This window comes from Acanthochromis polyacanthus, chromosome 9 (assembly GCF_021347895.1).
Source record: "Acanthochromis polyacanthus isolate Apoly-LR-REF ecotype Palm Island chromosome 9, KAUST_Apoly_ChrSc, whole genome shotgun sequence".
NCBI lineage: Eukaryota > Metazoa > Chordata > Actinopteri > Pomacentridae > Acanthochromis > Acanthochromis polyacanthus.
The window spans coordinates 1,309,272-1,334,813 of NC_067121.1; the positions used below are offsets into that span (position 1 = coordinate 1,309,272).

Genomic DNA, 25,542 nt, shown 5'->3' on the forward strand with positions numbered 1-25,542 from the left:
AACATTTTGTCCATGATGATACGTTTTCAAAGTACAGCAACATAATGTAGAGTAAAATTCATTTTAATCGTTTCTTAATTGCTGTTATTTTCTTGTCATCCTGCTCCTCATCTTGTCAGTGGTGAATCCAGTCAACATTTACCATCAGATCAATCATTCCAGTGGTCTCATCTGATCATATCTGTTGTTTCCAATGGATCTTATGTTGTCATCTATCTTGGATCCAAATACAATGAAGAAGATCAGACAAAACAAACTGACATTAACTCCAACACAGACATTGCAATGGGTCTTCAAAAGTTATTTCAGCAAATGAATGAAATGTGAATCCACTGAGGAATGAGCCTCATGTGTTGTTAAATCTCAACATGAAGACACCATGGAAGCACCCATAAACACCAGTTTATATGGTCCTACAAATACGTCCACATCACCATTGTGGCATGTCTAAACAGGAAAACACTGAACCGTCACATTATGATACCTGGGATACATCAGATTTTAAAGATCTGTGAGACTTCTGAAGTTCATGGAATGGGAGCAAAGATTGGTCTTTCTTGAAGACAATATCGACACATTCATATATGTAAACACCTACATGAACATTGGCCCCAGAGGTCAGAATCTTTTATCCTGGAACCTCTTCAGTTTCACATATGCATGTTTCTGTTTGGTGATGTTCTCAGGAAATCTGCAGACGACATACAGTTGTACATGTTACTCTCCTCCAATGATCTTAAGTCAGAGAGTGAATGAGATCATCATCAGAGACAAACACTCTGTTAGTCAGAGCTGTGAGAGGAAGGAGGAAAGGATGAAGGGAGGAGCTAAACTGGGACTCAAGTACAGAAAAGACACAAACTTTCACAGTGGAGTTTGATCCAGGAACAGACAGATTGTCTTCATCTTCAAGATGCTGTCAGTGAACTTCAGTCTGTTTGTCACTTTGTTTGTGCTCACAATAAGAGGTAGGTGACATATTTAACATGAACAGAGTTTTAATTAGAGAAAACCTAAATCAAATTTCCAACTGTTTTACATATAAGAGAAAACTTTCCAGTCAATGACTGTTATTGGATCATCTTTGCTGATTAATTTCTTTCTCTGCATGTTGTGTTCTTCTCCAGAGTGTAAAGGAGAAGACAAAGTGATGCAGCCATCAGGAGATGTCATTGCTGCTGAAGGAGACACAGTTACACTGGATTGTACTTTTGAGGGCAGTACCACAACCAGTGTGTTGTTCTGGTACAAACAAGAAGTAAATGGCTTTCCAAAATACATTTTAAAACGTGGTGCTTATGGAGATGATAATGCTCCAGAGTTCCAGAAAGACAGATTTGATGCTCAAGTCGACAACAACAAAGTTCCTCTGACCATCCAGAAGCTTCATCTGTCAGACTCTGCTGTGTACTACTGTGCTCTGCAGCCCACAGTGACAGGAAACAGTAAAACTCTGTACAAAAACCTTTGGAGCAAAGACAACAGAAAACTCCACAACATCCACTAGAGGGAGACACACTCTGTTACACTTTGTGGTTTGACAGGATATCATCTGGGTTTTCTGTCCAGCTCAGAATAAACCACAGGAAGTAAACTGTACCAGTAAAATCAATCATGTCTTCCTCAGTGTTTGCTGCCTCATTTAACTTTTAAGCTTAAATTTGATGCATAATTGCTACATCATCACTTTTCAAATCATGCTTTTATTGTATCTTCACTCATTTTGATGAAATAGATGCTTATACTTTTATATCTAAACCTTTTCCACAGTAGAAATGAAACTCACTTTAACATTACTGCAAACTCACACTAACAAGCTGGAGATGGAACAGTTAAAGCATCCATCAGGAGGGAATCAGTCAAAGGGGGTAATACAGGACCCTCCTCAGCATCTGCTGTCAGGAGGTGTTTGGTCTGTTTGGGGCTGAAATAGCATTTAGGTCATACTACTTATGATACTAATATATTCAGTAATGTTTCAGAATTCATTTCAGAGTCACAATAAGAACATCAGTGTCTTGTTCTAAAACATTATTGAAAGTGTTGTTATTATCATTAATGTTTGAGAAGAAGACATTGATGTTCTCATTGTGAGATCCTCTGGGAATGATTTCCACAGTTCAAGGGCTTGAACAGTGGAGCTGCAAGTAGAGATTCAGTGTTTATTAATCTGCCAGTAATATGAAGCCTATAAAATATGAGAAAATGGAGAACAACATTAATCAGTGCTTCCTGAAGTCCCAGACATCAAATGTCTTGTTTCATCCACAGCATAAAGGTGCTCAGTTTACTGTCACAGAGGAGGAAAGAAACCAGAAAATTCTCACATAAAGGAAACTGCACTCAGAGAATTCTGACATTTTTTGTTAAAAATATTCGACGATCAATCGATCATCAAAACTGTGAGCTAATAATTTAATAGTTGACAATCAATGACAGATGAATCATTGCTGCTCTAATGAACAGCAAAAGATCACATTGTGTCACAAGTATGGATGACAAATTCATTGATTTCAATTTGAAATTTGAAAAAATGCAGTTAGCAAAACACAAGAGCTGTCACAAAATCCACCATTAATTTTTGTCCTCAAATCATTCAGTTCTGGTCACATGGAGAGATTCAGGAACAGTCAGAAGGTTTCTGCTTGATGATCTTAAACAGCCAACAGGTTCATAAGGAGTGAAAACACAACCAATGAGTTACTGTCTGGCTGTGTAAGGCCTTAAAAACTCACAATAAAATCTTCAAATCAATTCTAAACCAGCTTGTTCAGTGAAGGTCAGTAGAATTCACAGTGATGTGATTATTTCTACTGGAACAAGTTCAAACTGAGCAGCAGGATTCTGGATAACATGAAGCCTGTAAATGTTTCCTTCACTGATGTCACAGGAAACTATTGAACATTCTATGGCACTGAGGTGGCGTCTGTTATCTTCTATGCAGTGGTCTGCTGGGGAGCACTGAAAGGGACAGAAAGAGACTGAACAGACTGGTCATAAGGACCGGTTCTGTCCTGGACTGCTCTCTGGACTCCATAGAGGAGGTGGGTGAGAGGAGGATGTTGGCAAAGTTCACATCTGTCATGGACAATCCCTCTCACCCACTGCATGTGACTGCTGGGTCTTTAAACAGCTCCTTCAGCAGCAGACTAAGATATTCATCCTGCAAGAAGGAGCGCTATCACAGGTCATTCATATCATCTGCTGTAAGACTTCACAACATCAGCATCACTGGCTGATGTTCATATAAACCAGACTATAACATATCTCCATCTCAAACCATGATAAAATCTGCACAACTATTTTTTGCACTGCTTGCATCTTGCATTTTTAAAATGACATTTATTCCACAAGTCATTTAATGTTGCTGTCACTCATGGGTGTAACGGACGCGGGGTACGCGTGGGACATGTCCCCCGCACTTTCCACATCTCACATTTCTTCAATACCATTTGACTTGACACCAACTGACTCATATTTTAAAACAAGAGTTTTCATCAGTATTGAGTTCCATAATAAGATTCTCATAATCAAAAACCTGCTCCAGTAGCATTTCTTGAATCATCTGAGGTCAGAGATGTCAGTCAGAATGTTGTGCCTTTTGTTTTAAGACGTTCAGAGTTTGATGACTGATGAGTCGGTTGAATTATGTATAGATATGTGCTCACAATTGCTCTCCATGTATTTAAGTCTTTTGGTCCCAAAAGAGGAGAGTCAGGGAGGAGAAAAAAGAATAGGCTATCTATGGTGTAAATTTAAAACTATTTTTTACTCCTTCTCTTTCTAATTCTATCTCAGAATTTTGATTTTCAGATTTTTAATGATTATTTCCATAACAAAGAGCAGAGTCAGGCAGGAGATGGACCAGAGGCGGCGGCCAGCAGTAATGTTGACCATGCAGGGTCTGCAGAGGTGAAAAAAATATAATAAGTGGCTGAGAAAAAAATATGTATCTGTGGGTTAAAGTGATTTTGAGGTTAAATTCTACCTGCAATTTTTACTCTTCCTAATGCTATTTCAGAATTTTTCTTACCACATTTTTTATGTTTATTGCCATAACAGAAAGAGCAGAGTCAGGGAGGAGATGGATCAGAGGCCAGCAGCAGGGACAAGGATGTAGGGTCTTTACAGGTAAGGAGAGATTATAACTTCCTGAGAATAAGATATCTATTGCAGGGAGAAACCAGGCAGTACTGATCATTTCATGTTCAGTGTTTGGCTCCTTTGGCTACTCGTCCAGTAGATGTTCAAGGGACATTGTTGTCAACTCAACTAGAGTTTGGCCACTAAAACTTTAGATTTTATAGTTTAAAGTTTTATACTTTATAGTTTAAAGAACTAGCCTAGTTGGTCCCCTGGTATTGTACTGTGGCTGTTAGGGATTATGTGGTTCTTTAGCCACTAAGGACGGTGCAATTAAATGTAAGAGAATGATAAATCGCTCTGAAAAATTTGTCCCCCTCACTTCTGAGATGGTGGTTACGCCCATGCAGCAAACAAACAAACATGGTGGAAAAAAAGAAAAGAGAGGAGAACCTACTGGAACTGTAGTTTGACAGCAAAAGGAATGAGTGGATAACAAAAAAATTCAATAATAATTTTTTTGTTTTTTTTGCTTTGAAAATGTGGTTGTTTTAGATTTGTAATTTGTTTTTCTTTGGTTTGGGGAAGTCCGACCGTCAAGACTACAGCAGAGGAAATTGTGTTTTCAATAACTATTTTTTTCAATGGTAAATTCTTTTTTTTCCAATGACAACCAATACTGTCTCTATTTTAGCTCCATGAGGGAATGCCTGACCGTCTGAGCAAACAATGAGCTCCGCAAAATTAACTGCACAACGAAAATGTAAAGGATTACAAATGATTAAGACTGATAGTTATGGGAGACTTGTAAGTTGCAGAGTGCAGGAAAAATAACTTCATCACTCATTGCAATGAGATGTGCTTGTCCCTTTTAACCCTTGTAGCACCACTTTGTTTACAAGGCATGTTTTGTTTTTAAAAAATCTTCAAAATGCACACTCTTTTTAGAGCCAGAAACTGTCAAAATGGAAAGAGTGGTTCAACTTTCCCACTGTTTGTCATAAATACCATCCGTTTTGTGTGGTTACAGAGAGAAAGCATCTTGAAAATAAGCCTAAAATTGTCAGATTTCATTGTAGTCACTTTATTTAAAATGTCAAATTTAAAAATTCACCAAAAATAACGATGGAAATTGTAAATAAAAAAAGAAACCCAAAGACTCTCTGCTCTGCACGGCAACTGAGAAGCCACGACTGACTCAGGGCAGTTGTGAGCATCAACCATGTGACCAAAATCCAGACACTTTTTAGGTGAAACTTTCAATTCATTTTCAATACATTTTATTCACCAGTTCAAATGGGTCATCACAAGACACTTCAATGAGGAAAGTAAAGACAAAATAATACAGAGAAATCCAACAAATCCAAAGTTTCCTTTGGATTCCCTGTCTGAGCAAGCACTTGGCGACAGTGGGGAGGTAAAACTCCCTTTTTCAGGAAGAACCCTCCGGCAGAACCAGGCTCAGACAAGGCGGCCATCTGCCTCGACCGGTTGGGGTGAAGGTAAACCCAGCGAACGATGCTGAGGTCAGGAACTGATACGGACTTTTATTGATTTTAAAACAAAAAAAAAAAACAAAAAAAAAGGAACTGTGGATCCAGTCCATTAGTGCTGCTCAGTTCATCACATCAGACGTATCACATCCTTAAACTTGGACACAGCAGCAGCAGCAGAACGTCTTCTTTCTCCAGGAGAAGATGCGTTCGAAGCAGTTCTTCTTCTTTGTCTTTGTCCTTCTCTGGTCCTTCTCATTGCCTTTAGTGTCTTCATCATTGTTTCTGTCTTTGCTGGTCTCAGTGTCTTTAGCAGTGTCACTGTCCTCAAGCTTACTGCTCTTCAGGTCACTTTCATCATCGGGCAAGCCTGTCAGGTTGATTCTGTTCTCTGGATCTGCAGGCTTAACCGTGATGGACAGGCTGGTGGAGGGTCTCGGTTCATCGCTAAAAAAGAAAACATACACGGTTGGGTTTACATCCGACAAGCAGAGAATGTAAACATGAAAATCACCAAAAGTCCATATCAGTCTTTTGTCACCTGCTGGGCTGCTAATGTCTCACAACCTGTGTACAAAGTAAACAGAAACACACTTACCAACTGCTGGTGGGGGAGTTGCTGCTGAGGTAGCTTCTCGTGATAAAGGGATGCTTCAGGATACCACTGGGGGTGATTCTGTCTTTCTCGTCCCATTGAAGCATCGCCTTCAGGAGCTCGATGCACTCCTTTCTCTCATCAGCCTCTGCCAGGTTGTCCGTCTCAGAGCACACCTGGTGAAGAAAACATTTTGAAAGTCCAACAGTGGTCAAATCACCTTCCACCGTGAAATGTGAATGCCATAAATGAAGGTGAATTTTCAGCAACTAGCTGCTGCTTCCTAACGTACCGTTTCGATTTCATCCAGAGAGCTGAACTGGTAAACTGCGTCGTCGAAATGGGTCCCAAAACACTCTGTAGGTCTCTGAAAGAAGAAAACAATCATGCTTACTAAAGTCTTTATCTTATTGAGTGAGTAAAGGTCAGAGGTAAAATCACAGTAGGAGTATTGTACCTTCAGCTGCCACAAACCATCAGGCATTTTCTGAAAAAATAATTCTGATCTTCGTCCAGCATCGATGACATGTTGTGGCGGGACACCCAACAGACCGATCATGCGTAGGAGCTGCAAACAAAACATAACACCGTGTTAGACCTGAAGCTAATCCTGTGACGGCTTCTAATGTGTTTCAGCTGCAGTAATTTACTCACTGTCCAGTATTCGGAGTCTGTTCCGAAGAGACCATCTGAAGTCATCATCCTCTCCATCACGCAGCCTAATGACCAAATGTCGATGGCCTCAGAATACGGCAGGCCCAGGATGATTTCTGGAGCTCTGAATGTGGAAAAAACATCAAATGAAGATGTGACACAGTAGACAATAAGGAGACAGCGCTGAATTAAAGAAGTTTAAAAAGTATCAGTATTTCATACCTATATGCAACTACTTGGAGGAGCTTTCCCGCTTTGGTTTTGGAGCTGTACTCGGCCTCACCAAAGTCAATGAGTTTGACTCTGAAGGGCTGCTTCACACGATCCACCATCATGATGTTGTCTTCCTTCAGATCAGCGTGGATTATGCCAGCACTCTTTGTCGTATCCAGAGCTACAGCCAGCTGCAAGTAACAACATTTATCAGGAGTTTGTTAAAGAAATCTGTCACATGACAATAAAAGCAGAAGTTGTAAAGGTTCCTGAAACACCCATGTTGATTCTAGCACCACTCAAGGAGAGAAATATAAGGAGACAATAGAAGGTCATACCTGCTCAATAATTGTGCGGACGTGTTCCAGTGGCATTGGCTGTTGTGAATTCCGCAAATAGTCCCACAGGCTGATGTCCAATTTTTCAAACACCAGTTGCCGCTTATTTTTTATGAAGATGTCTCCTTTGTAGTCGATGATGTTTGACTGCTTCGAGTTGTGGCTCACGAGCTTTTTCATGATTTCCGCCTGTGGAGAGACAATATGTTTGCTGAGCCACAGAGTCCAATCAGTTCTTCTCAACAACTAAAAAGTACATAACATCACCAGTACCACTACTCAGAATATTGTAGTAGTACTACCTCTTTTTGAAAAATGTCTTTTTTGTGTCACTGTTCAGCTGGAATCAGTGTCTTACCTCATGGTCTAGATTGCTCCATTCGGGCACCTTTACAGCCACGTGCTCTTCGGTGTCGTTCTTCACACATTCCACCACTAATGCAAAGCCTCCATGTCCGATTTCTTTCACGAACGTGTAGCCTGTTGAGACTTCGGAACGCTGGCTTGTGGTACTCTCCTCAGAGGAAGATGAGGATGAACTTTGAATGTTCTTTTTGAGCTTGTCACAGAAGCCTGAAAGTGAAGCAGACACAAATGAGAAACATATTCTATGGATGTCTTGTTGAACCATTGGTAATCTACCACACTGATGTCATCTCAGTTTTCAATCATATTTGCTAAATATTGAACCAATTATCATAAAACAACAGCACTGAGTGTTACAACCTGTTCTGAATTGTGTTATAAGGCATATTGGACAGTATTGCAGCAAAACTACATGGATGTTTCCTCAGAAACTCCAAAGTGTTTACTTCATTAAACAGAAGTCTGCTCTTTACAGGAGTACTGGTTGGTTTTAGTTATCCAGTTATGACCAAACCTGAACACTTCTTCTTTATCCAGGAGAAGGCGCATTGGAAGTAGTTCTTCTTCTTTGTCTTTGTCTTTCTCTGCGCCTTCTTCTTGACTTCAGTGTCTTCATCATTGTCCTTGTTGTTCTCAGTGTCTTTAGCAGTGTCACTGTCCTCAAGCTTACTGCTCTTCAGGTCACTTTCATCATCAGGCAAGCCTGTCAGGTTGATTCTGTTCTCTGGATCTGCAGGCTTAACCATGATGGACACGGTGGTGGAGGGTCTAGATTCATCGCTAAAAAAGGAAACATACACGGTTGGGTTTACATCCGACAAGCAGAGAATGTAAACATGAAAATCAACAAAAGTCCATATCAGTCTTTTGTCACCTGCTGGGCTGCTAATGTCTCACAACCTGTGTACAAAGTAAACAGAAACACACTTACCAACTGCTGGTGGGGGAGTTGCTGCTGAGGTCGCTTCTAGTGATAGAGGGATGGTCGAGGATATCACTGGGGGGGGTTCTGTCCTTCTCCTTTGAGTTGTGGCTCATGGGTTTTTTCAGGATTTTCACCTGTGGAGAGACAATATGTTTGCTGAGCCACAGAGTCCAATCAGTTCTTCTCAACAACTAAAAAGTACATAACATGAGCAGTACCACTACTCAGAATCTTGTCGTGGTACTACCTCTTTTTAAAACAATGTCTTTTTTGTGTCACTGTTCAGCTGGAATCAGTGTCCTACCTCATGGTCTTGACAGTTCCGTTCGGACACCTTTATGGCCTCGTGCTCTTCAGTGTTGTTTGTCATACGTTCCGGCACAAATCCACAGCTTCCATGTTCCAGGTTTTGCATCAACTTGTAGTCTTCTGGGACTTCGAAAGGATGCCTTGTAGTACTCTCCTCAGAGGAAGATGAGGATGAGGATGAACTTTGATTGTTCATTTTTATCTTGTCAAAAAAGACTGAAAGTGAAGCAGACACAAATGAGAACCATATTCTATGGATGTCTTGTTGAACCATTGGTAATCTACCACACTGTAGTGATCTCAGTTTTCAATCATATTTGCTGAATATTGAACCAATTATCATAAAACAACAGCACTGAGTGTTACAACCTGTTCTGAATTGTGTTATAAGGCATATTGGACAGTATTGCAGCAAAACTACATGGATGTTTCCTCAGAAACTCCAAAGTTTTACTTCATTAAACAGAAGAGTGGAGTTACTTACTTCACAAAAGTTTGGTTATCTAGATTTTGCTGAAATGTGGAAGTCTCTGAGTTTGGTGTTAAGCTGGTTTCACTGAACTACTCAATAAACGAATAAATAACTCAATAAAATAAATTGAAATGGTGTCTCCACTCAGAGATTTTGTGTTTGCCATGAATTCTACAATGCCTTTAAAAACAATTTAAAATTTCTCAGCATTGTTTAATTTTGAAAATGGCATTTTAAATGACTAAAACTGGCCCTGTTTTCCTCATCTATCTGCACTTAATAACTTATAGTGACATATTCTGAGTAATGTTGTTATAAATTGTTGAAATCTCTCATTTATTAGAACATTTTCTGCTCAACCATGTCTCATTTGACAGATTTTTTCTCACATAAAATACATTTCAAATATATGAAAAAGGCTAACTTTTAGAAATGTGTTCAGTATGTTTATTTACAAATCAAAATCAAATTTAAAAAATAATTGAAATTGTCACTGAAAGTCTCATCTTTGAGCACACATTACCCCAAAAAAACAATAATGCAGAAATCAACCAATGATATTTTCTGACACTTTTCTACTTTCATGCCAGGATAATACAAAATAAAACACACAGAAGATTTTTTTAACATTAAATGCTTGGTCAGAAAAATGAAAAAGAAAATGTGATGAACTTTAGTAACTGATTGAGCAGATATGACAAGTTGTAGCACCAAAAACAAAAATATTGCTGGATAGCTTAATCCAATTTCATTTTGGATTCCATGTTGCAAGTTAAGGAAACAGAATGAGCTATTACCTTACTTATTACACTTACTGAATGAATTTACTGATCAGAAAAAAGTGATCTTAACTCTTGCTCACATCAACACATCAGATTATCTTTATATTCTCCAAAATGAATATTTCCCAGTAGAAAAATCCTGCTATCCCAACATATCTATGTATTTGGTCATGGTTATAGTCAAATTATTCCAAGTTTGGAGCTTTAAAACCATATTTTGTCTTCACAAACATGTTTGTCCTGCTCTTTACAGGAGTTGGTTTTATCCAGTTATGACCAAACCTGAACACATCACTTCCCTTCCACACTGCTAAGATCTTACTTTTTAATAACAAGATGTTAAAAATTACAAGACCAGTAAAAAACTGAGTGTTACATCCTGTTCTGACTCACAGATTTCATTACAAATTGGACAGAGTTGTAGAAAAATAGATTTTAAAACTTCCTTCTGAATGTTTCCTCTGGTGTTTGCTTCATCAAGCAGAGCAGTGAAGTCACTTACCTCAAAAATGTTGGCTTCTTTGGGTTTTCTTGAAAGGTTAAAGTTGAGATTAATCTCGATGTCCTGCTCGTTTCAAGTCGTCCTGTTGTCTTGTTGAAATCTGGAAGACACTGTGCAGAACTGTCTGCACCCTGATTTAAATGCAGCACTACCTCGTTCAAATGTAAACAAAGCAGCATATATGTAATGTTGTTATTTTTTAAACTTTTAGCTGTCATATTTACTGTAAAGAAAGCACACAGTGGATAAATTTGGGTTCATGTAAAATGCTGAAACACTGGTGTAGTCATTGTATATGAGGAATATGGCTTTCCAAAGGGAACAAACTTGGACTTAGTTGAGCCTTTGCAGAAAACATGCTGGGGGTAAATTGTGCCATCAATTATGTTGAAGTAAAATTTAAAATGTTCCATCTCATATAATGTAAGATCTGTCTCCATTTGTTCATGGATGACCTGATGGGCTGAAAGTCATTCTGTCCATCTTCATCTGCCACCTGACGTATGAACTTCCCCTTCTTTACTTCTCCTACACTGCAAAAAGTCCTCCTTCAAAAACAAGAAAAAAACCCACAAAAACAAGTGACATATTACTTAAACTAAGCAAAATTATCTGCCAACAGAACAAGAAAATTTGGCTTGTCAAGATTTTCCAAAACAAGTAAAAATATCTAACCTCAATGAAACCCAAAATACCTTAAAATTAGTATATTCTCACTAATAACAAGTGCATTTTTCTTGGAAGAAATAAAAATATGAGACCTCTTTTCTCAATATGTTGAAAAATATTCTGAAATGAAGCAAATGCTCGTGCCATTGTCTTGACATAATGATATGTAGTAAGCATTACATTACTTGAAAAGTTATACTAAAATCTAATTTACTTTTCTTGATGGAACGGCAACAGTTCAGAATATTTTTCTCTCTATGTAGGATAACTTTCTTAAAATTCTTAAAATGAGCCAAATGCTGTGGAATTCAAAAATATTCATGCTTATAATCAGTGATCCTGACTACAAGAACAGTAAATGTCACTTGCTTAAATGAAGATACAAATCCAATTTCTTTTCACCTCTTTATTATATTTAAGGTGCAATCTGTATCAAAAACATTTTACAGAAGAAAGTGCTCTGAGGAGCCCTGAACAAATGCTAAGACCTGAACAAACTGACTCATCTAACATTTTCTGGAACTACAGAACAACGTACAAGCCTACTCACTGAACTTCCTCCACTCAGCCATAGCTTTTTTATATGAAGAAGTCATGTCTTGGTCATGGATGGCATCCATGAGGACCTCTGTCTGCAGCACAGAGAGGAGTGTGGTTATGCACTTGGGGTATGTGAGGTGAAAGGTGTAGCAGCATGCCATGATGTACATCACACTGAGATGTCCTCCTTTGGGAAGATCAGCACAGGCATGGTTCCGATGGCCAGAATGCAGTTGCTCTCACAGACGATCACTACAGGGCTGGAGAGCGGTCTTGCGTTCAGGAAAGCGTTGGGGTCTTCCACAGACTGAAACACAAATAGAAATATGAGGCTAATTAAGTGTGAATTGAAGCTTATTTGTGTGTGTGTTTATGAGAGTAAACTAAATGGATATGTGGCAGGGTAGCAATGCTCGTCTTTGTCTATAATTGAAATAAAAATGAATATGTGGAAGTGACACAAGACAAGAAAGTTAAGTGTAAAAGAAACAAAGTAGTTGTGAGCCAGTGTTTATTACTTTTAATGGATGTGTGTCAAGGAGCCTACTACACAGCCTGCAACTACAGCTGTCATTCTGTTTTGCCTGACTGATGTGAGTCGTCCAGATATGCTCTTTGTAATGTTAGACATTTTTCTTTGGTCATTGCCACGCTCTCGTAATGCAACAATATTCTTCATAAACAGCTTCACTGGGTTAAGGCAGTAAAAGCAGTCTGATGTCAAAATATTGGAAGCATTTATCATTTCTGTTTCGTGGGATCAAATACACAGGCGAGCTCAGTGATTGTTTAATTTCTGAAATGTCTTTACTCAATCCTGTCGTTTGCTTCTTTTTAGTACTTAAGAAGTGCCGTGATGTAGCTTGATAGGAGATGTCAGAATTGACCACATTATATGCCACATGACATATGATGTGCTGTAGAATACATCTCTTTCAAATTTGTTTACTTCTGTGGCTGTATCACAGCTTATGTTGCAAAGAAAATGAAACTGAGCGCTTCACCCAGTTTCTTAAAGTAGGCCTATTCCTTTCTCAGTGTGGCAATATGAATGTTTTCAAAATGCAGTGGTGTGATGTATCAAAAGCAAATATTTACAATAAAAAAAAAATCAGGAGAATGTCTAAAAATGCGGTCCCTTAACAATAGAGTTTAATAGCCCTGTTGTAAAGCATGTGAAAAACTATCAAACATCATTTTTTTACCTCAAGATGTGAAGAATGCCCTCACTTGCATGCCCCAACTTCTTGGGTGGAGCAATGGGTGATGGGAAGACGTCTGGCAAAGCTTTCATCATCGCAACCCCTCGCTTTACTGTGAAAAACAAAACCACCTAATTTTATTTACTGCAGTCAGTTATTCAAAAAACAACATAAAACAGAGTAACAAGACAAGAAACAGAAGTGAGTGTGGTTGGGAGAGACTGCAAGAAGCAGTAAACTGCAGGTGGGAAAATGAAAAAAGCACATGGTAGAAGTGGTTAGGATGGTTGACAAGTTATGTAAATGGAAAATACTTGGTGGATGTGTGAAACTGAGCAGCACCAGCAGCACTGACTACTGTGGTCAGCTCATGGATTCTTAAGTCATCAAATGATAAGTAATTACCTTTATCAGCCAGTGGAGGTCTCATGACTTTTTTGAAAACGCCATAAAACTGGATCTTCTCACAAAAGGTCTTCCAGCGGTTCTTCAGTTCAGGTATGAAGTGGGGGTTTCCTTGATTGAGGATCCGCTGCAGTTCATCCATTATCTACCACAAAAGGACACATAGCAAATACCTGTTAAATCAACATTCCAATCAAAATCTAGTCAAGAAAAAATGTCTGGACCCATTATGTAAAGACCAAACAAATGAATTTCCCTTCGGGGAGCAATAAAGTTCTATTCTATGTAAGTAGAAATTGCAGAGTGACCTGCTTTGTGAATTATGAAACAATTTGTGCAAAAAAGAACCTGGCCAACATCTGTCCTTAATTTAAAAAATGGAAAATGGCTAACAATCTATCATTTGTAAACTAACATACATGCATCCATCCATCCATCCATCCTCTATACACCGCTTTATCCTCATTAGGGTCGGGGCTGACTCGGGCGAAGGCGGGGGACACCCTGGACAGGTCACCAGTCTGTCACAGGGTTACATACACAGACAGACAATCACACATCTATGGACAATTTAGAGTAACCAATTGACCTCAGCATATTTTTGGACTGTGGGAGGAAGCCAGAGTACCCGGAGAAAACCCACGCATGCACAGGGAGAACATGCAAACTCCATGCAGAAAGATCCCAGGCCGGGATTTGAACCGGGGATCTTCTTGCTGCAAGGTGAAAGTGCTAACCACTACGACACTGTGCAGCCCCACATACAATCATATTAAACATAAATCAACTTAAAATGATTTCATTTGCTTACATGATCCACTTCTCTGAAGCAGGGATATGCTTGAAGAATCTTGGTAGGTCTGTCGTGCTCCTTCAGAACATCAGAGTCGATGTAAGCCCGTCTTGCTTGGTATTCCAGGTCCAACAGCTGGGCAACATCCTTCTTGTTGGGCCTGGGCTTGGATTTGTATAGCTCCTGCAGAACTTTGTAGTGTCTGGCCTGGTTCTGTGGGCTGTCAGTAGTTTCAGGCCCTATTGTTGAAATGAAATTATGATTACTGTTTCACTTTCTGCCATTACAGTTTGAAGAAACATACAAATATTCAAAGTTACTGACTTTTAGTTTAATCATTTCAATGTTTGTATCTAAAACTAAACCATGTATAAATGACTTCTAAAAAGAAATGTGACAGTACATCCGCAACAACTCACCACACTTTCTCACAACTCAACTCTATATGGAGTAGATGTTTATTGATAATAAAATACAATATTTCTTTAGCGTATTCCAGTGAAGTAATAGTTACGAGTCTGAAGTCTTAAGTCAGCAGGAGTATTCTCTCTCTTTCTCTCTCTGCTCTTTCCAGCTGATCCACCAGAACCAGACTGAGCTAAAGCTGCTATCATGAAAAGATAATCTTGATGATTAATGATTAATACCTTAAAGGCACTCCCCCTTTTCAATACTTGTAGCAATTTTAATACAAAAACACAATCTCAGTATGTGCTCTTACCATCCACCTGTTCAGCCTCCGGGGAAGTGCCTCCAGACTGCGGTGATGTTTCCAAGCTCAAAGTTGAAGCATTGGACCCGCTGTCATCAGTGGGTGACCCATGGCTGCTGCTCTCAAAGCTGATGGCCAGTCGCCTCTTTCTTGAAGGAGTTGCTCCCTGCTTCTTTTTGGGGGTTGTCACATTTTGGACCCTTCTCAAAAGCTGCTTCTTCACAGATTCCTGACAAAAACATGGAACGTAAAAATCACATTGATCGTAATGAAATTACGGCATAAAAGCTCCGATCCCGAATAAAGCATATCCTCCTACCCACTCAGCTCCACTGGCTGCAGACCTGTCCCGCAGCATTGGGTAGTATACAATCAGACGCTGAGCCATCGCAGTTAGCTCACGGCTACTTGGATATCGGAAGTCATCGCCTGCAGCTCTCTTTATGGCGATCATGCTTGTTACTGTGTTCCTTATTATGCGACAGCGAAGCTCTTTGGAGAGTGTGAAGTCTTCTTCTTGTCCAGCACGCTGTTTTTCAAAAAAGGTGGTTCTTGACAGCTCCAGCTCTGTGTCTGTGTATACAACATATTGTGGACTTTGAAGCTGTACAGTTCTGCTGGCACTGTCTCCTGGCTTTGAAGAGGGGACAGGTGCAGGGAAGGAAGAAGGAGTGGACAAAGCGTTTGGGGTAGTTGGAATTGTGGCACCATCATAAGTTCCAGAGGAGGTGCCTAGGTGAGGCTGCTCCAGTTCTTCACACTGAAAAACACAAAAATTGATCTCACAGTAATTGTAAGTAGTGCACTACGAGCAACAACACCAAAAAGGAAATGTTTCCGTCAGGTTTTGCAGGATTGGGCCAAAATGCAGTTACAACCAAACAGGTAGCAAAGAACAAATAGGAAGACTAGAGAAAGTTAGGAAGAATAGACACTACAAAATAAAACAGAAAAACGAACAGGGAACAAAAGACACAGAGCATGACAGTTTCACTGAAATTGTAAATCACAGCATAGTTTAATGTCCACACAACGTTAAAATCGGATATCACCTCATTTTCACCATGAGTGGTCCTCCAAATGGCTTTCCTTCGGAAAAAGTGCTCAGGCCCCGGAAAGAGGTCACGCAAGTCCTCCTTAGACAGACTGGGAAGCAATTCTGTGCTAATATTAGCAGCTGAAAAACACATACAATCACACTGTAAATACACAGTATGAGGTCATAACCTGGTTAAGTCAGTGGTGGCAGCACAGAAGCACAGCTTAAGCAGGAACATATATCTACATTTAGCTAAAGTCTAACCATGATTTTGAACCCAGCCGCGCGCGCGCGCGCCTCCCCTACCAACCCTCCGCAACCATTCTAACGTGCAACACAAAACATGCTAAAGCTAAAGTTAATAGCTGCCTAAAAGTTGTTCCTTCTGTTTCTGACAATAAAATAATATAAACTATTTTTACGGCAAGACTTTTCGTGTAGCTGTTCACTGTTTCTAGCCCACATTTGGCTAGAAGGTCAGTTTGTTCAAACTAGCATGTGAGGACTTAGCTAACTTCACAATTAGCTGACCATGCAAAGACATGTCAAAGCAAATTAACATTACCTTTCAATACTGCAACTGTTGTAGGATCCATGCCTGAAAAAGCATTTCGAGTTTCATCCGTGGCGTAGTCAGTTTATAGGATTTCCAACAGTCTTGCAAACGGCAGAATTGTGCACAGGTAGCCTGCTGCAACTGACCCACTGCAGACTACAGTCGTCGGACTCTTTCTGGCCGTTCCATTTGGAATGTACCATGTCATAAAATGGGGGGGGGGGGGGACAAGGTACGTTTTATCCGTTTGATTCCCGGCTATAAAAGACACAAGCAGAAACAAAAAATCAAGCCGTTTTTTCATTTTTTCGTTTTGAGCAAAAAACAAAAAAAGCAGGAAACGGTTCGTTTTTTCGTTTTTTCGTTTTGAACAAAAAACAAAAAAACAGGAAACGGTTCGTTTTTTCGTTTTTTCGTTTTCACCCCCAAAATGAAAATATGACTCCATATTTCGTTTCATTGGTGGGCGGGGCTTCGGAGCCTGCCAGTGCACAATAAAGCTCCTGCCCATCACAATAAAGCTCTTGCGCTGGCATTCATAGACAGACTGACTTTCATTGTATTGCCTGCCCCCACTGCACTTCCCCTAACTCTAAATCAAAGCAAGTCGTGTACACAGTAATGACAGTCATAACCAGTGGTGTAGTCTAGTTTTTTCTACTGGTTATACTCCAACCTCATAAACCAAAGCCAGGTCAGGTTCTCATATATGTGCGCGTGCACTCACATGTCCGCGCACACACACACACACACACACACACACACACACACACACGCACACACACGCACACACACGCACACGCACGCACACGCACACACACGCACACACACACACACGCAGCAGCAGCAGCTCCTTTATTTCAAACTACCAATTAGATACTTATAGACATTATAGCGTCAGCAGCTCCTCCTCCTGCCATCAGGTAGACCTGATGTTTCCTCTTCATCAGGTAGACCTGATGTTTCCTCTTCATCAGGCTCCCTTTCCTAAACGTTAACCTTAGCTCCAGCTGTAGTGTTCCCTAAAGTGGCAGTATTCACAGGACAAGCAACAGGCTTATTAAAACACTGAAATAGTTTCATTTAGCTTTGCTTTCTTATTCTTATTTTTTCTCCACTGACTGATGTTGGGTCATTAGAAGTTCTAGACTCATGTCCCTCTTCTTCTAAGCCAGGGGTATTCAGCTAAAATTCAGAGCGGTCCAGTCAGCAAAGGTCCAGAACATCATAATGTCTAACTTGAGTTACTGTGATATATGCTGATGTAACCTGGTAGTTTTATTAGAGTCTGCCTGTAATCAAAAACTGACCGTCAAATAAATTCAGTACGGTTCAAAAACATTTTGACATTTATTAATAAATAACTTTTATGTAACTGTATATCTTAGAATAAAGTGCAGAACTTAAAAAAGCATGACTGAACAACCTGAATCAACTTCTATACATCTTTAACAATAATTAAATCTCATAAATGTAAACATTTGAACACTTTTACATTTTTGTCTGTCTCATATCACTCCCCTAATATCTCTGCTGCTTAATGGGAGAGCTGAGCTGCTGCTTGTTTGAGCCGTTCTCAAAACATATTTTGATTATGTTCATAGTTGAGAAAGCTGCCTTACAGCTGTTTGCTGAGCCAAACATGGTCAGCATGTGACCACAGTCTGTCCTCTAGAGATGTATAGGGCACAAAAGATACGACTCTCAGAGCCGATGCTTTGTAGTAAATCTGAAGAGCCGACTCCTAACGTATTTAATGGAGTATGGAGTTTAACACTGTCCTAGCAGAAAACATGTTACTGGATCCTAGATTAAAGAAGCTTGCCTTCAGTGACAACAGAGCTGTTGATGAGAAACTTCAGAGAATAAGAGCAGCAGCAGCAGTCTGACACCTCCACCATTAGAGGACCAAGTGGAGGAGGAACCTCAAACTTCTGCTGTGTGGAGGCTCTTTGATGGAAGAGCTACAGGAGATGATTCAGAAGAAATCCTACAGCTGATGTGGTAATGGAGGATCATATCTAGAGGAAGCCCTCATCCAACCAGCAGACGACCCTCTGAGCTGGAGCAGGACAAGGCCTCAGTCTGCCCCACCTGGTGAAGGTGATGGAGGAGAGACAACTTCTTCCATCTGAGAGAATCTTCTCAGAAACACAGCAGATATTCACTGAAAGAAGAAATGTATCAGCCCATCCAAGCTCAGCCATCTGATTTTTCTGAATGTCAGCCTGCTCTGAGGACATTTATACTGTTCGAATACTGAGTCTGGTTCTGTTTCTGTTCTGGTTCTGTGGGTTCATGTGCAGAGTTTTGTTCATTTATTTTTGTGCAAAAAAGTTTGGTTGAAATAATAAACAAAAGCAAGAATACCTGTTTTTGTAACAGAGCAAATGTACAAAATGAGTCAATTATAAGGCTTCTCATAAAAACACTGAATGAAAAAGAGTTTGTCAAAACACAAATGATTCATATTTGCCAGGTTAGGCAAAAACATGAGGCTACAAAGAATAATAAATTAGGAGCCGTTTGGGAGCCGAAAGAACCGGCTTTTCTTTGGAAGCAGTGCCAAAAGCTCTCTGAAAAGAGCTGAACTTCCATCACTACTGTCCTCTCTGTCCCTCATCTCTCAGCTGCTTTTTGAAGGCAGAGCCGCGATGCGATTCAGCGACGTCATTGGCTGAGTAGCGTCACGTGGGATGCCTGAACTCGTTCATAATTGGTCTGTGCGTTTCTGAGCCGATAGACCAATGATAAACACTGGAAAGCTGCACCCTGCACCGGTAAAATAGAAGCGACTTGTCAAATTTACACCCGTATAGACGGCGTCTGGGTCCGGATCCGGACCGCGGTCGGCCTTTAGTGAGCCCTGTTCTCAGCCAGACACCTTCCCCTGTCCCATACAGCTTCACCGCTTCCTGACACAGAGAAAAGTGAACGTTATGTCAAAAAAACATACTAATACATGTGTTTGCGCATTTTTAAGTGGTTATATGGAAATTCGGGACCTTTTCTAGTGGGTATAAGGCGTATACCTGCGTGTTTACACCCCTGGGTATACGTATCTTTGCGCATTTTTAAGTGGGTAAACAGAAATTTGGAAAATTTTCTAGTGGTGGGGTGTATACCTGCGTATCACGTAGACTACATCACTGATCATAGCTACATGTATGACGTTTGCAGCAAAAAAAAAAAAAAAAAAAAACGCGTGGAAATCATTTTAATTTTCAGAGTTAAGATGGATTAAATGCGCTGTCAAACAGCGCTGAGTGGAGCGGCTGACCGGACCAAGACGGCGGCCGTATTTCTCGCTGCACAATACCCCGAGCAGCGTTGACCTGACCTGGCTTTGGTTTATGAGGTTGGAGTATACACACTAGAAAAAACTAGACTACACCACTGGTTATGACTGCCATTACTGTGTACACGACTTGCTTTGATTTAGAGTTAGGGGAAGTGCAGTGGGGGCAGGCAATACAATGAAAGTCAGTCTGTCTATGAATGCCAGCGCAAGAGCTTTATTGTGATGGGCAGGAGCTTTATTGTGCACTGGCAGGCTCCGAAGCCCCGCCCACCAATGAAACGAAATATGGAGTCATATTTTCATTTTGGGGGTGAAAACGAAAAAACGAAAAAACGAACCGTTTCCTGTTTTTTTGTTTTTTGTTCAAAACGAAAAAAACGAAAAAACGAACCGTTTCCTGCTTTTTTTGTTTTTTGCTCAAAACGAAAAAATGAAAAAACGGCTTGATTTTTTGTTTCTGCTTGTGTCTTTTATAGCCGGGAATCAAACGGATAAAACGTACCTTGTCCCCCCGGCATACATGTTGTACGAGGGGAGAATGTTTGAACTCATGGACAAGGTACGTTTTATCCGCTTGTTTCCCGGCTATAAAAGACACAAGCAGAAACAAAAAAATCAAGCCGTTTTTTCGTTTTTTCGTTTTGAGCAAAAAACAAAAAAACAGGAAACGGTTCGTTTTTTCGTTTTGAACAAAAAAACAAGAAAAACAGGAAACGGTTCGTTTTTTCGTTTTCACCCCCAAAATGAAAATACGACTCAATTTTCCGTTTCATTGGTGGGCGGGGCTTCGGAGCCTGCCAGTGCACAGTAAAGCTCCTGCCCATCACAATAAAGCTCTTGCGCTGGCATTCAAAGACAGACTGACTTTCATTGTATTGCCTGCCCCCACTGCACTTCCCCTAACTCTAAATCAAAGCAAGTCGTGTACACAGTATTGACAGTCATAACCAGTGGTGTAGTCTAGTTTTTTCTACTGGGTATACTCCAACCTCATAAACCAAAGCAAGGTCAGATTCTCATATATGTGCACGTGCACTCACATGTCCACGCGCGCGCGCACACACACACACACACAGCAGCAGCTCCTTTATTTCAAACTACCAATTAGATACTTATAGACATTATAGCGTCAGCAGCTCCTCCTCCTGCCATCAGGTAGACCTGATGTTTCCTCTTCATCAGGTAGAGCTGATGTTTCCTCTTCATCAGGTAGACCTGATGTTTCCTCTCCATCAGGTAGACCTGATGTTTCCTCTCCATCAGGTAGACCTGATGTTTCCTCTTCATCAGGTAGAGCTGATGTTTCCTCTCCATCAGGTAGACCTGATGTTTCCTCTCCATCAGGTAGACCTGATGTTTCCTCTCCATCAGGTAGACCTGATGTTTCCTCTTCATCAGGTAGAGCTGATGTTTCCTCTTCATCAGGTAGAGCTGATGTTTCCTCTTCATCAGGTAGACCTGATGTTTCCTCTTCATCAGGTAGAGCTGATGTTTCCTCTTCATCAGGCTCCCTTTCCTAAACGTTAACCTTAGCTCCAGCTGTAGTGTTCCCTAAAGAGGCAGTATTCACAGGACAAGCAACAGGCTTATTAAAACACTGAAATAGTTTCATTTAGCTTTGCTTTCTTTTTCTTATTTTTTCTCTACTGACTGATGTTGGGTCATTAGAAGTTCTAGACTCATGTCCCTCTTCTTCTAAGCCAGGGGTATTCAGCTAAAATTCAGAGAGGTCCAGTCAGCAAAGGTCCAGAACATCATAATGTCTAACTTGAGTTACTGTGATATATGCTGATGTAACCTGGTAGTTTTATTAGAGTCTGCCTGTAATCAAAAACTGACCGTCAGATAAATTCAGTACGGTTCAAAAACATTTTGACATTTATTAATAAATAACTTATATGTAACTGTATATCTTAGAATAAAGTGCAGAACTTAAAAAAGCATGACTGAACAACCTGAATCAACTTCTATACATCTTTTACAATAATTAAATCTCATAAATGTAAACATTTGAACACTTTTACATTTTTGTCTGTCTCATATCACTCCCCTAATATCTCTGCAGCTTAATGGGAGAACTGAGCTGCTGCTTGTTTGAGCCGTTCTCAAAACATATTTTGATTATGTTCATAGTTGAGAAAGCTGCCTTACAGCTGTTTGCTGAGCCAAACACGGTCAGCATGTGACCACAGTCTGTCCTCTAGAGATGTATAAGGCACAAAAGATACGGTCCGAATTTCCATATAACCACTTAAAAATGCGCAAACACATGTATTAGTATGTTTTTTTGACATAACGTTCATTTTTCTCTGTGTCAGGAAGCGGTGAAGCTGTATGGGACGGGGAAGGTGTCTGGCTGAGAACAGGGCTCACTAAAGGCGGACCGCGGTCCGGATCCGGACCCAGACGCCGTCTATACGGGTGTAAATTTGACAGGTCGCTTCTATTTTACCGGTACAGCTTTCCAGTGTTGATCATTGGTCTATCGGCTCAGAAACGCACCGACCAATTATGTACGAGTTCAGGCATCCCACGTGACGCTACTCAGCCAATGACGTCGCTGAATCGCATCGCAGCTCTGCCTTCAAAAAGCAGCTGAGAGATGAGGGACAGAGAGGACAGTCGTGATGGAAGTTCAGCTCTTTTCAGAGAGCTTTTGGCACTGCTTCCAAAGAAAAGCCGGTTCTTTCGGCTCCCAAATGGCTCCTAATTTATTATTCTTTGTAGCCTCATGTTTTTGCCTAACCAGGCAAATATGAATCGTTTGTGTTTTGACAAACTCTTTTTCATTCAGTGTTTTTATGAGAAGCCTTATAATTGACTCATTTTGTACATTTGCTCTGTTACAAAAACAGGTATTCTTGCTTTTGTTTATTATTTCAACCAAACTTTTTTGCACAAAAAATAAATGAACAAAACTCTGCACATGAACCCACAGAACCAGAACAGAACCAGAACCAGACTCAGTATTCAAACAGTATAAATGTCCTCAGAGCAAGCTGACATTTAAAAAAATCAGATGGCTGAGCTTGGATGGGCTGATACATTTCTTCTTTCAGTGAATATCTGCCGTGTTTTTGAGAAGATTCTCTCAGATGGAAGAAGTTGTCTCTCCTCCATCACCTTCACCAGGTGGGACAGACTGAGGCCTTGTCCTGCTCCAGCTCAGTGGGTCGTCTGCTGGTTGGATGAGGGGTTCCTCTAGATATGATCCTCCATTACCACATCAGCTGTAGGATTTCTCCTGAATCATCTCCTGTAGCTCTTCCATCAAAGAGGCTCCACACAGCAGAAGTTTGAGGTTCCTCCTCCACTTGGTCCTCTAATGGTGGAGGTGTCAGGCTGCTGCTGCTGCTCTTATTCTCTGAAGTGTCTCATCAACAGCTCTGTTGTCACTGAAGGCAAGCTTCTTTAATCTAGGATCCAGTAACGTGTTTTCTGCTAGGACAGTGTTAAACTCCATACTCCATTAAATACGTTAGGAGTCGGCTCTTCAGATTCACTACAAAGCATCGGCTCTGAGAGTCGTACCTTTTGTGCCTTATACATCTCTAGAGGACAGACTGTGGTCACATGCTGACCATGTTTGGCTCAGCAAACAGCTGCAAGGCAGCTTTCTCAACTATGAACATACACAGGTGGACAAAATTGTTGGTACCCCTCAGTTAAAGAAGGAAAAACCCACAATTCTCACTGAAATCACTTGAAACTCACAAAAGTAACAATAAATAAAAATTTATTGAAAATTAAATAATCAAAAACAGCCATTACTTTTGAATTGTTGATTAACATAATTATTTAAAAAAACAAACTAATGAAACAGGCCTGGACAAAAATGATAGTACCTCTATAAAAGATTGAAAACTATTTGACCAGAGTGACATGATTAACTCAGGTGTGTCATTTAATTGACATCACAGGTGTTTCCAAACTCATAATCAGTCAGTCTGCCTATTTAAAGGGAGACCAGTAGTCACCCTGCTGTTTGGTGAAAAGGTGTGTACCACACTGAACATGGACAACAGAAAGCGAAGGAGAGAATTGTCCCAGGACATCCGAAAAAAAATTATAGACAAACATCTTAAAGGTAAAGGCTATAAGACCATCTCTAAACAGCTTGAAGTTCCTGTGACAACAGTGGCTCATATTATTCCAACCCGGTCTCACGGGGATTCGTGAAACTGTCACGTAAATTTTTGTTTCGGTTTCGTGCGCACCAACACGATTTCGTCATGTTTTTCGTGCCGCTCACCATGAAATGTTTTTCGTGTTGCTCACAACGAAACCCGCTGTGGTAATCACATCTGAAAGTGGTTTATACCGGCGGATTCATGGCGATCTAAGCTGTCCATCGGCGTATACTGCTTGTGTGATCGTGTTTGCGGCCATCGGACATTCTTTAAATTCCTATGCAAATTGGTAAGTGTACCACCGGGTTATGGTTATGGTTATGGTTAGGGTTTTGGTTAGGGACCATGTCATGCAAAATATAGCGTTGGATTCGCCACGGTTTTACATTAAAAATATAATATACCCATTCGTTTGAAATACGTTCTGAGTGGCACGAAAAGTCCGCCGTTTAAAATACATTGGTTCGCATTTCGTGGTGAGCGGCACGAAAAACATGACGAAATCGTGTTGGTGCGCACGAAACCGAAACAAAAATTTACGTGACAGTTTCACGAATCCTCGTGAGATCGGGCTGATTATTCAGAAGTTCAAGACCCACGGGACAGTAGCCAACCTCCCTGGACGTGGCCGCAAGAGGAAAATTGATGACAAATTGAAGAGACGGCTCGTTGGAATTGTATCCAAAGAGCCCAGAGCAACCTCCAAAGAAATTAAAGGTGAACTCCAAGGCCAAGGTACATCAGTGTCAGATCGCACCATTCGTCGTTGTTTGAGCCAAAGTGGACTTCATGGGAGACGACCAAGGAGGACACCACTGCTGAAAAAAACTCATAAAAAAGCCAGACTGGAATTTGCAAAAATGCATGTTGACAAGCCACAAAGCTTCTGGGAGAATGTCCTTTGGACAGATGAGACCAAACTGGAGCTTTTTGGTAAGGCACATCAACTCTATGTTCATAGACTCAAAAACCAAGCATACGAAGAAAAGAACACTGTCCCTACGGTGAAACATGGAGGAGGCTCAGTAATGTTTTGGGGCTGCTTTGCTGCATCTGGCACAGGGTGTCTTGAAAGTGTGCAAGGTACGATGAAATCTGAAGACTATCAAGGCATTCTGGAGAGAAATGTGCTGCCTGGTGTCAGAAAGCTTGGTCTCAGTCGCAGGTCATGGGTCTTCCAACAGGACAACGATCCAAAACACACAGCCAAAAACACCCAAGAATGGCTGAGAGAAAAGCGTTGGACTATTCTAAAGTGGCCTTCTATGAGTCCAGATCTGAATCCCATTGAACATATGTGGAAGGAGCTGAAACATGCCATTTGGAGAAGACACCCATCAAACCTGAGACAACTGGAGCTGTTTGCTCATGAGGAGTGGGCCAAAATACCTGTTGACAGCTGCAGAACGCTCATTGACAAATACAGAAATCGTTTAATTGCAGTGATTGCCTCAAAAGGTTGT

General features: G+C 40.6%; 1 protein-coding gene across 1 annotated transcript; it reads right to left on the reverse strand.

Moving 5' to 3' along the window:
- Positions 1–5,662: 5,662 nt before the first annotated feature.
- Positions 5,663–16,834, reverse strand: LOC127535528 (homeodomain-interacting protein kinase 1-like). The gene is made up of 20 exons (XM_051953804.1): positions 16,658–16,834; positions 16,106–16,230; positions 15,373–15,813; positions 15,063–15,282; positions 14,360–14,580; positions 13,549–13,693; positions 13,147–13,255; positions 11,952–12,248; positions 10,733–11,280; positions 8,972–9,192; positions 8,674–8,801; positions 8,257–8,522; positions 7,735–7,949; positions 7,377–7,565; positions 7,048–7,229; positions 6,826–6,949; positions 6,629–6,739; positions 6,464–6,538; positions 6,175–6,347; positions 5,663–6,023 (listed from the first exon to the last, which is right to left on the reverse strand). The coding sequence occupies exons 10-20, from the start codon at positions 9,170–9,172 to the stop codon at positions 5,729–5,731; spliced, it is 1,959 nt and encodes a 652-aa protein (XP_051809764.1). The 5' UTR covers positions 9,173–9,192; positions 10,733–11,280; positions 11,952–12,248; positions 13,147–13,255; positions 13,549–13,693; positions 14,360–14,580; positions 15,063–15,282; positions 15,373–15,813; positions 16,106–16,230; positions 16,658–16,834; the 3' UTR covers positions 5,663–5,728.
- Between the last annotated feature and the right edge of the window lie 8,708 nt (positions 16,835–25,542).

Excerpts from the sequence above, each read along its gene's own strand:
- LOC127535528 (XM_051953804.1), bottom strand. The coding sequence starts at position 9,172 with ATGAACAATCAAAGTTCATCCTCATCCTCATCTTCCTCTGAGGAGAGT. Across the intron at positions 8,802-8,971 it reads GGAACTGTCAAGACCATGAG|GTGAAAATCCTGAAAAAACC; the intron begins GTAGGACACTGA and ends GTCTCTCCACAG. Across the intron at positions 7,230-7,376 it reads TCCGCACAATTATTGAGCAG|CTGGCTGTAGCTCTGGATAC; the intron begins GTATGACCTTCT and ends TGTTACTTGCAG.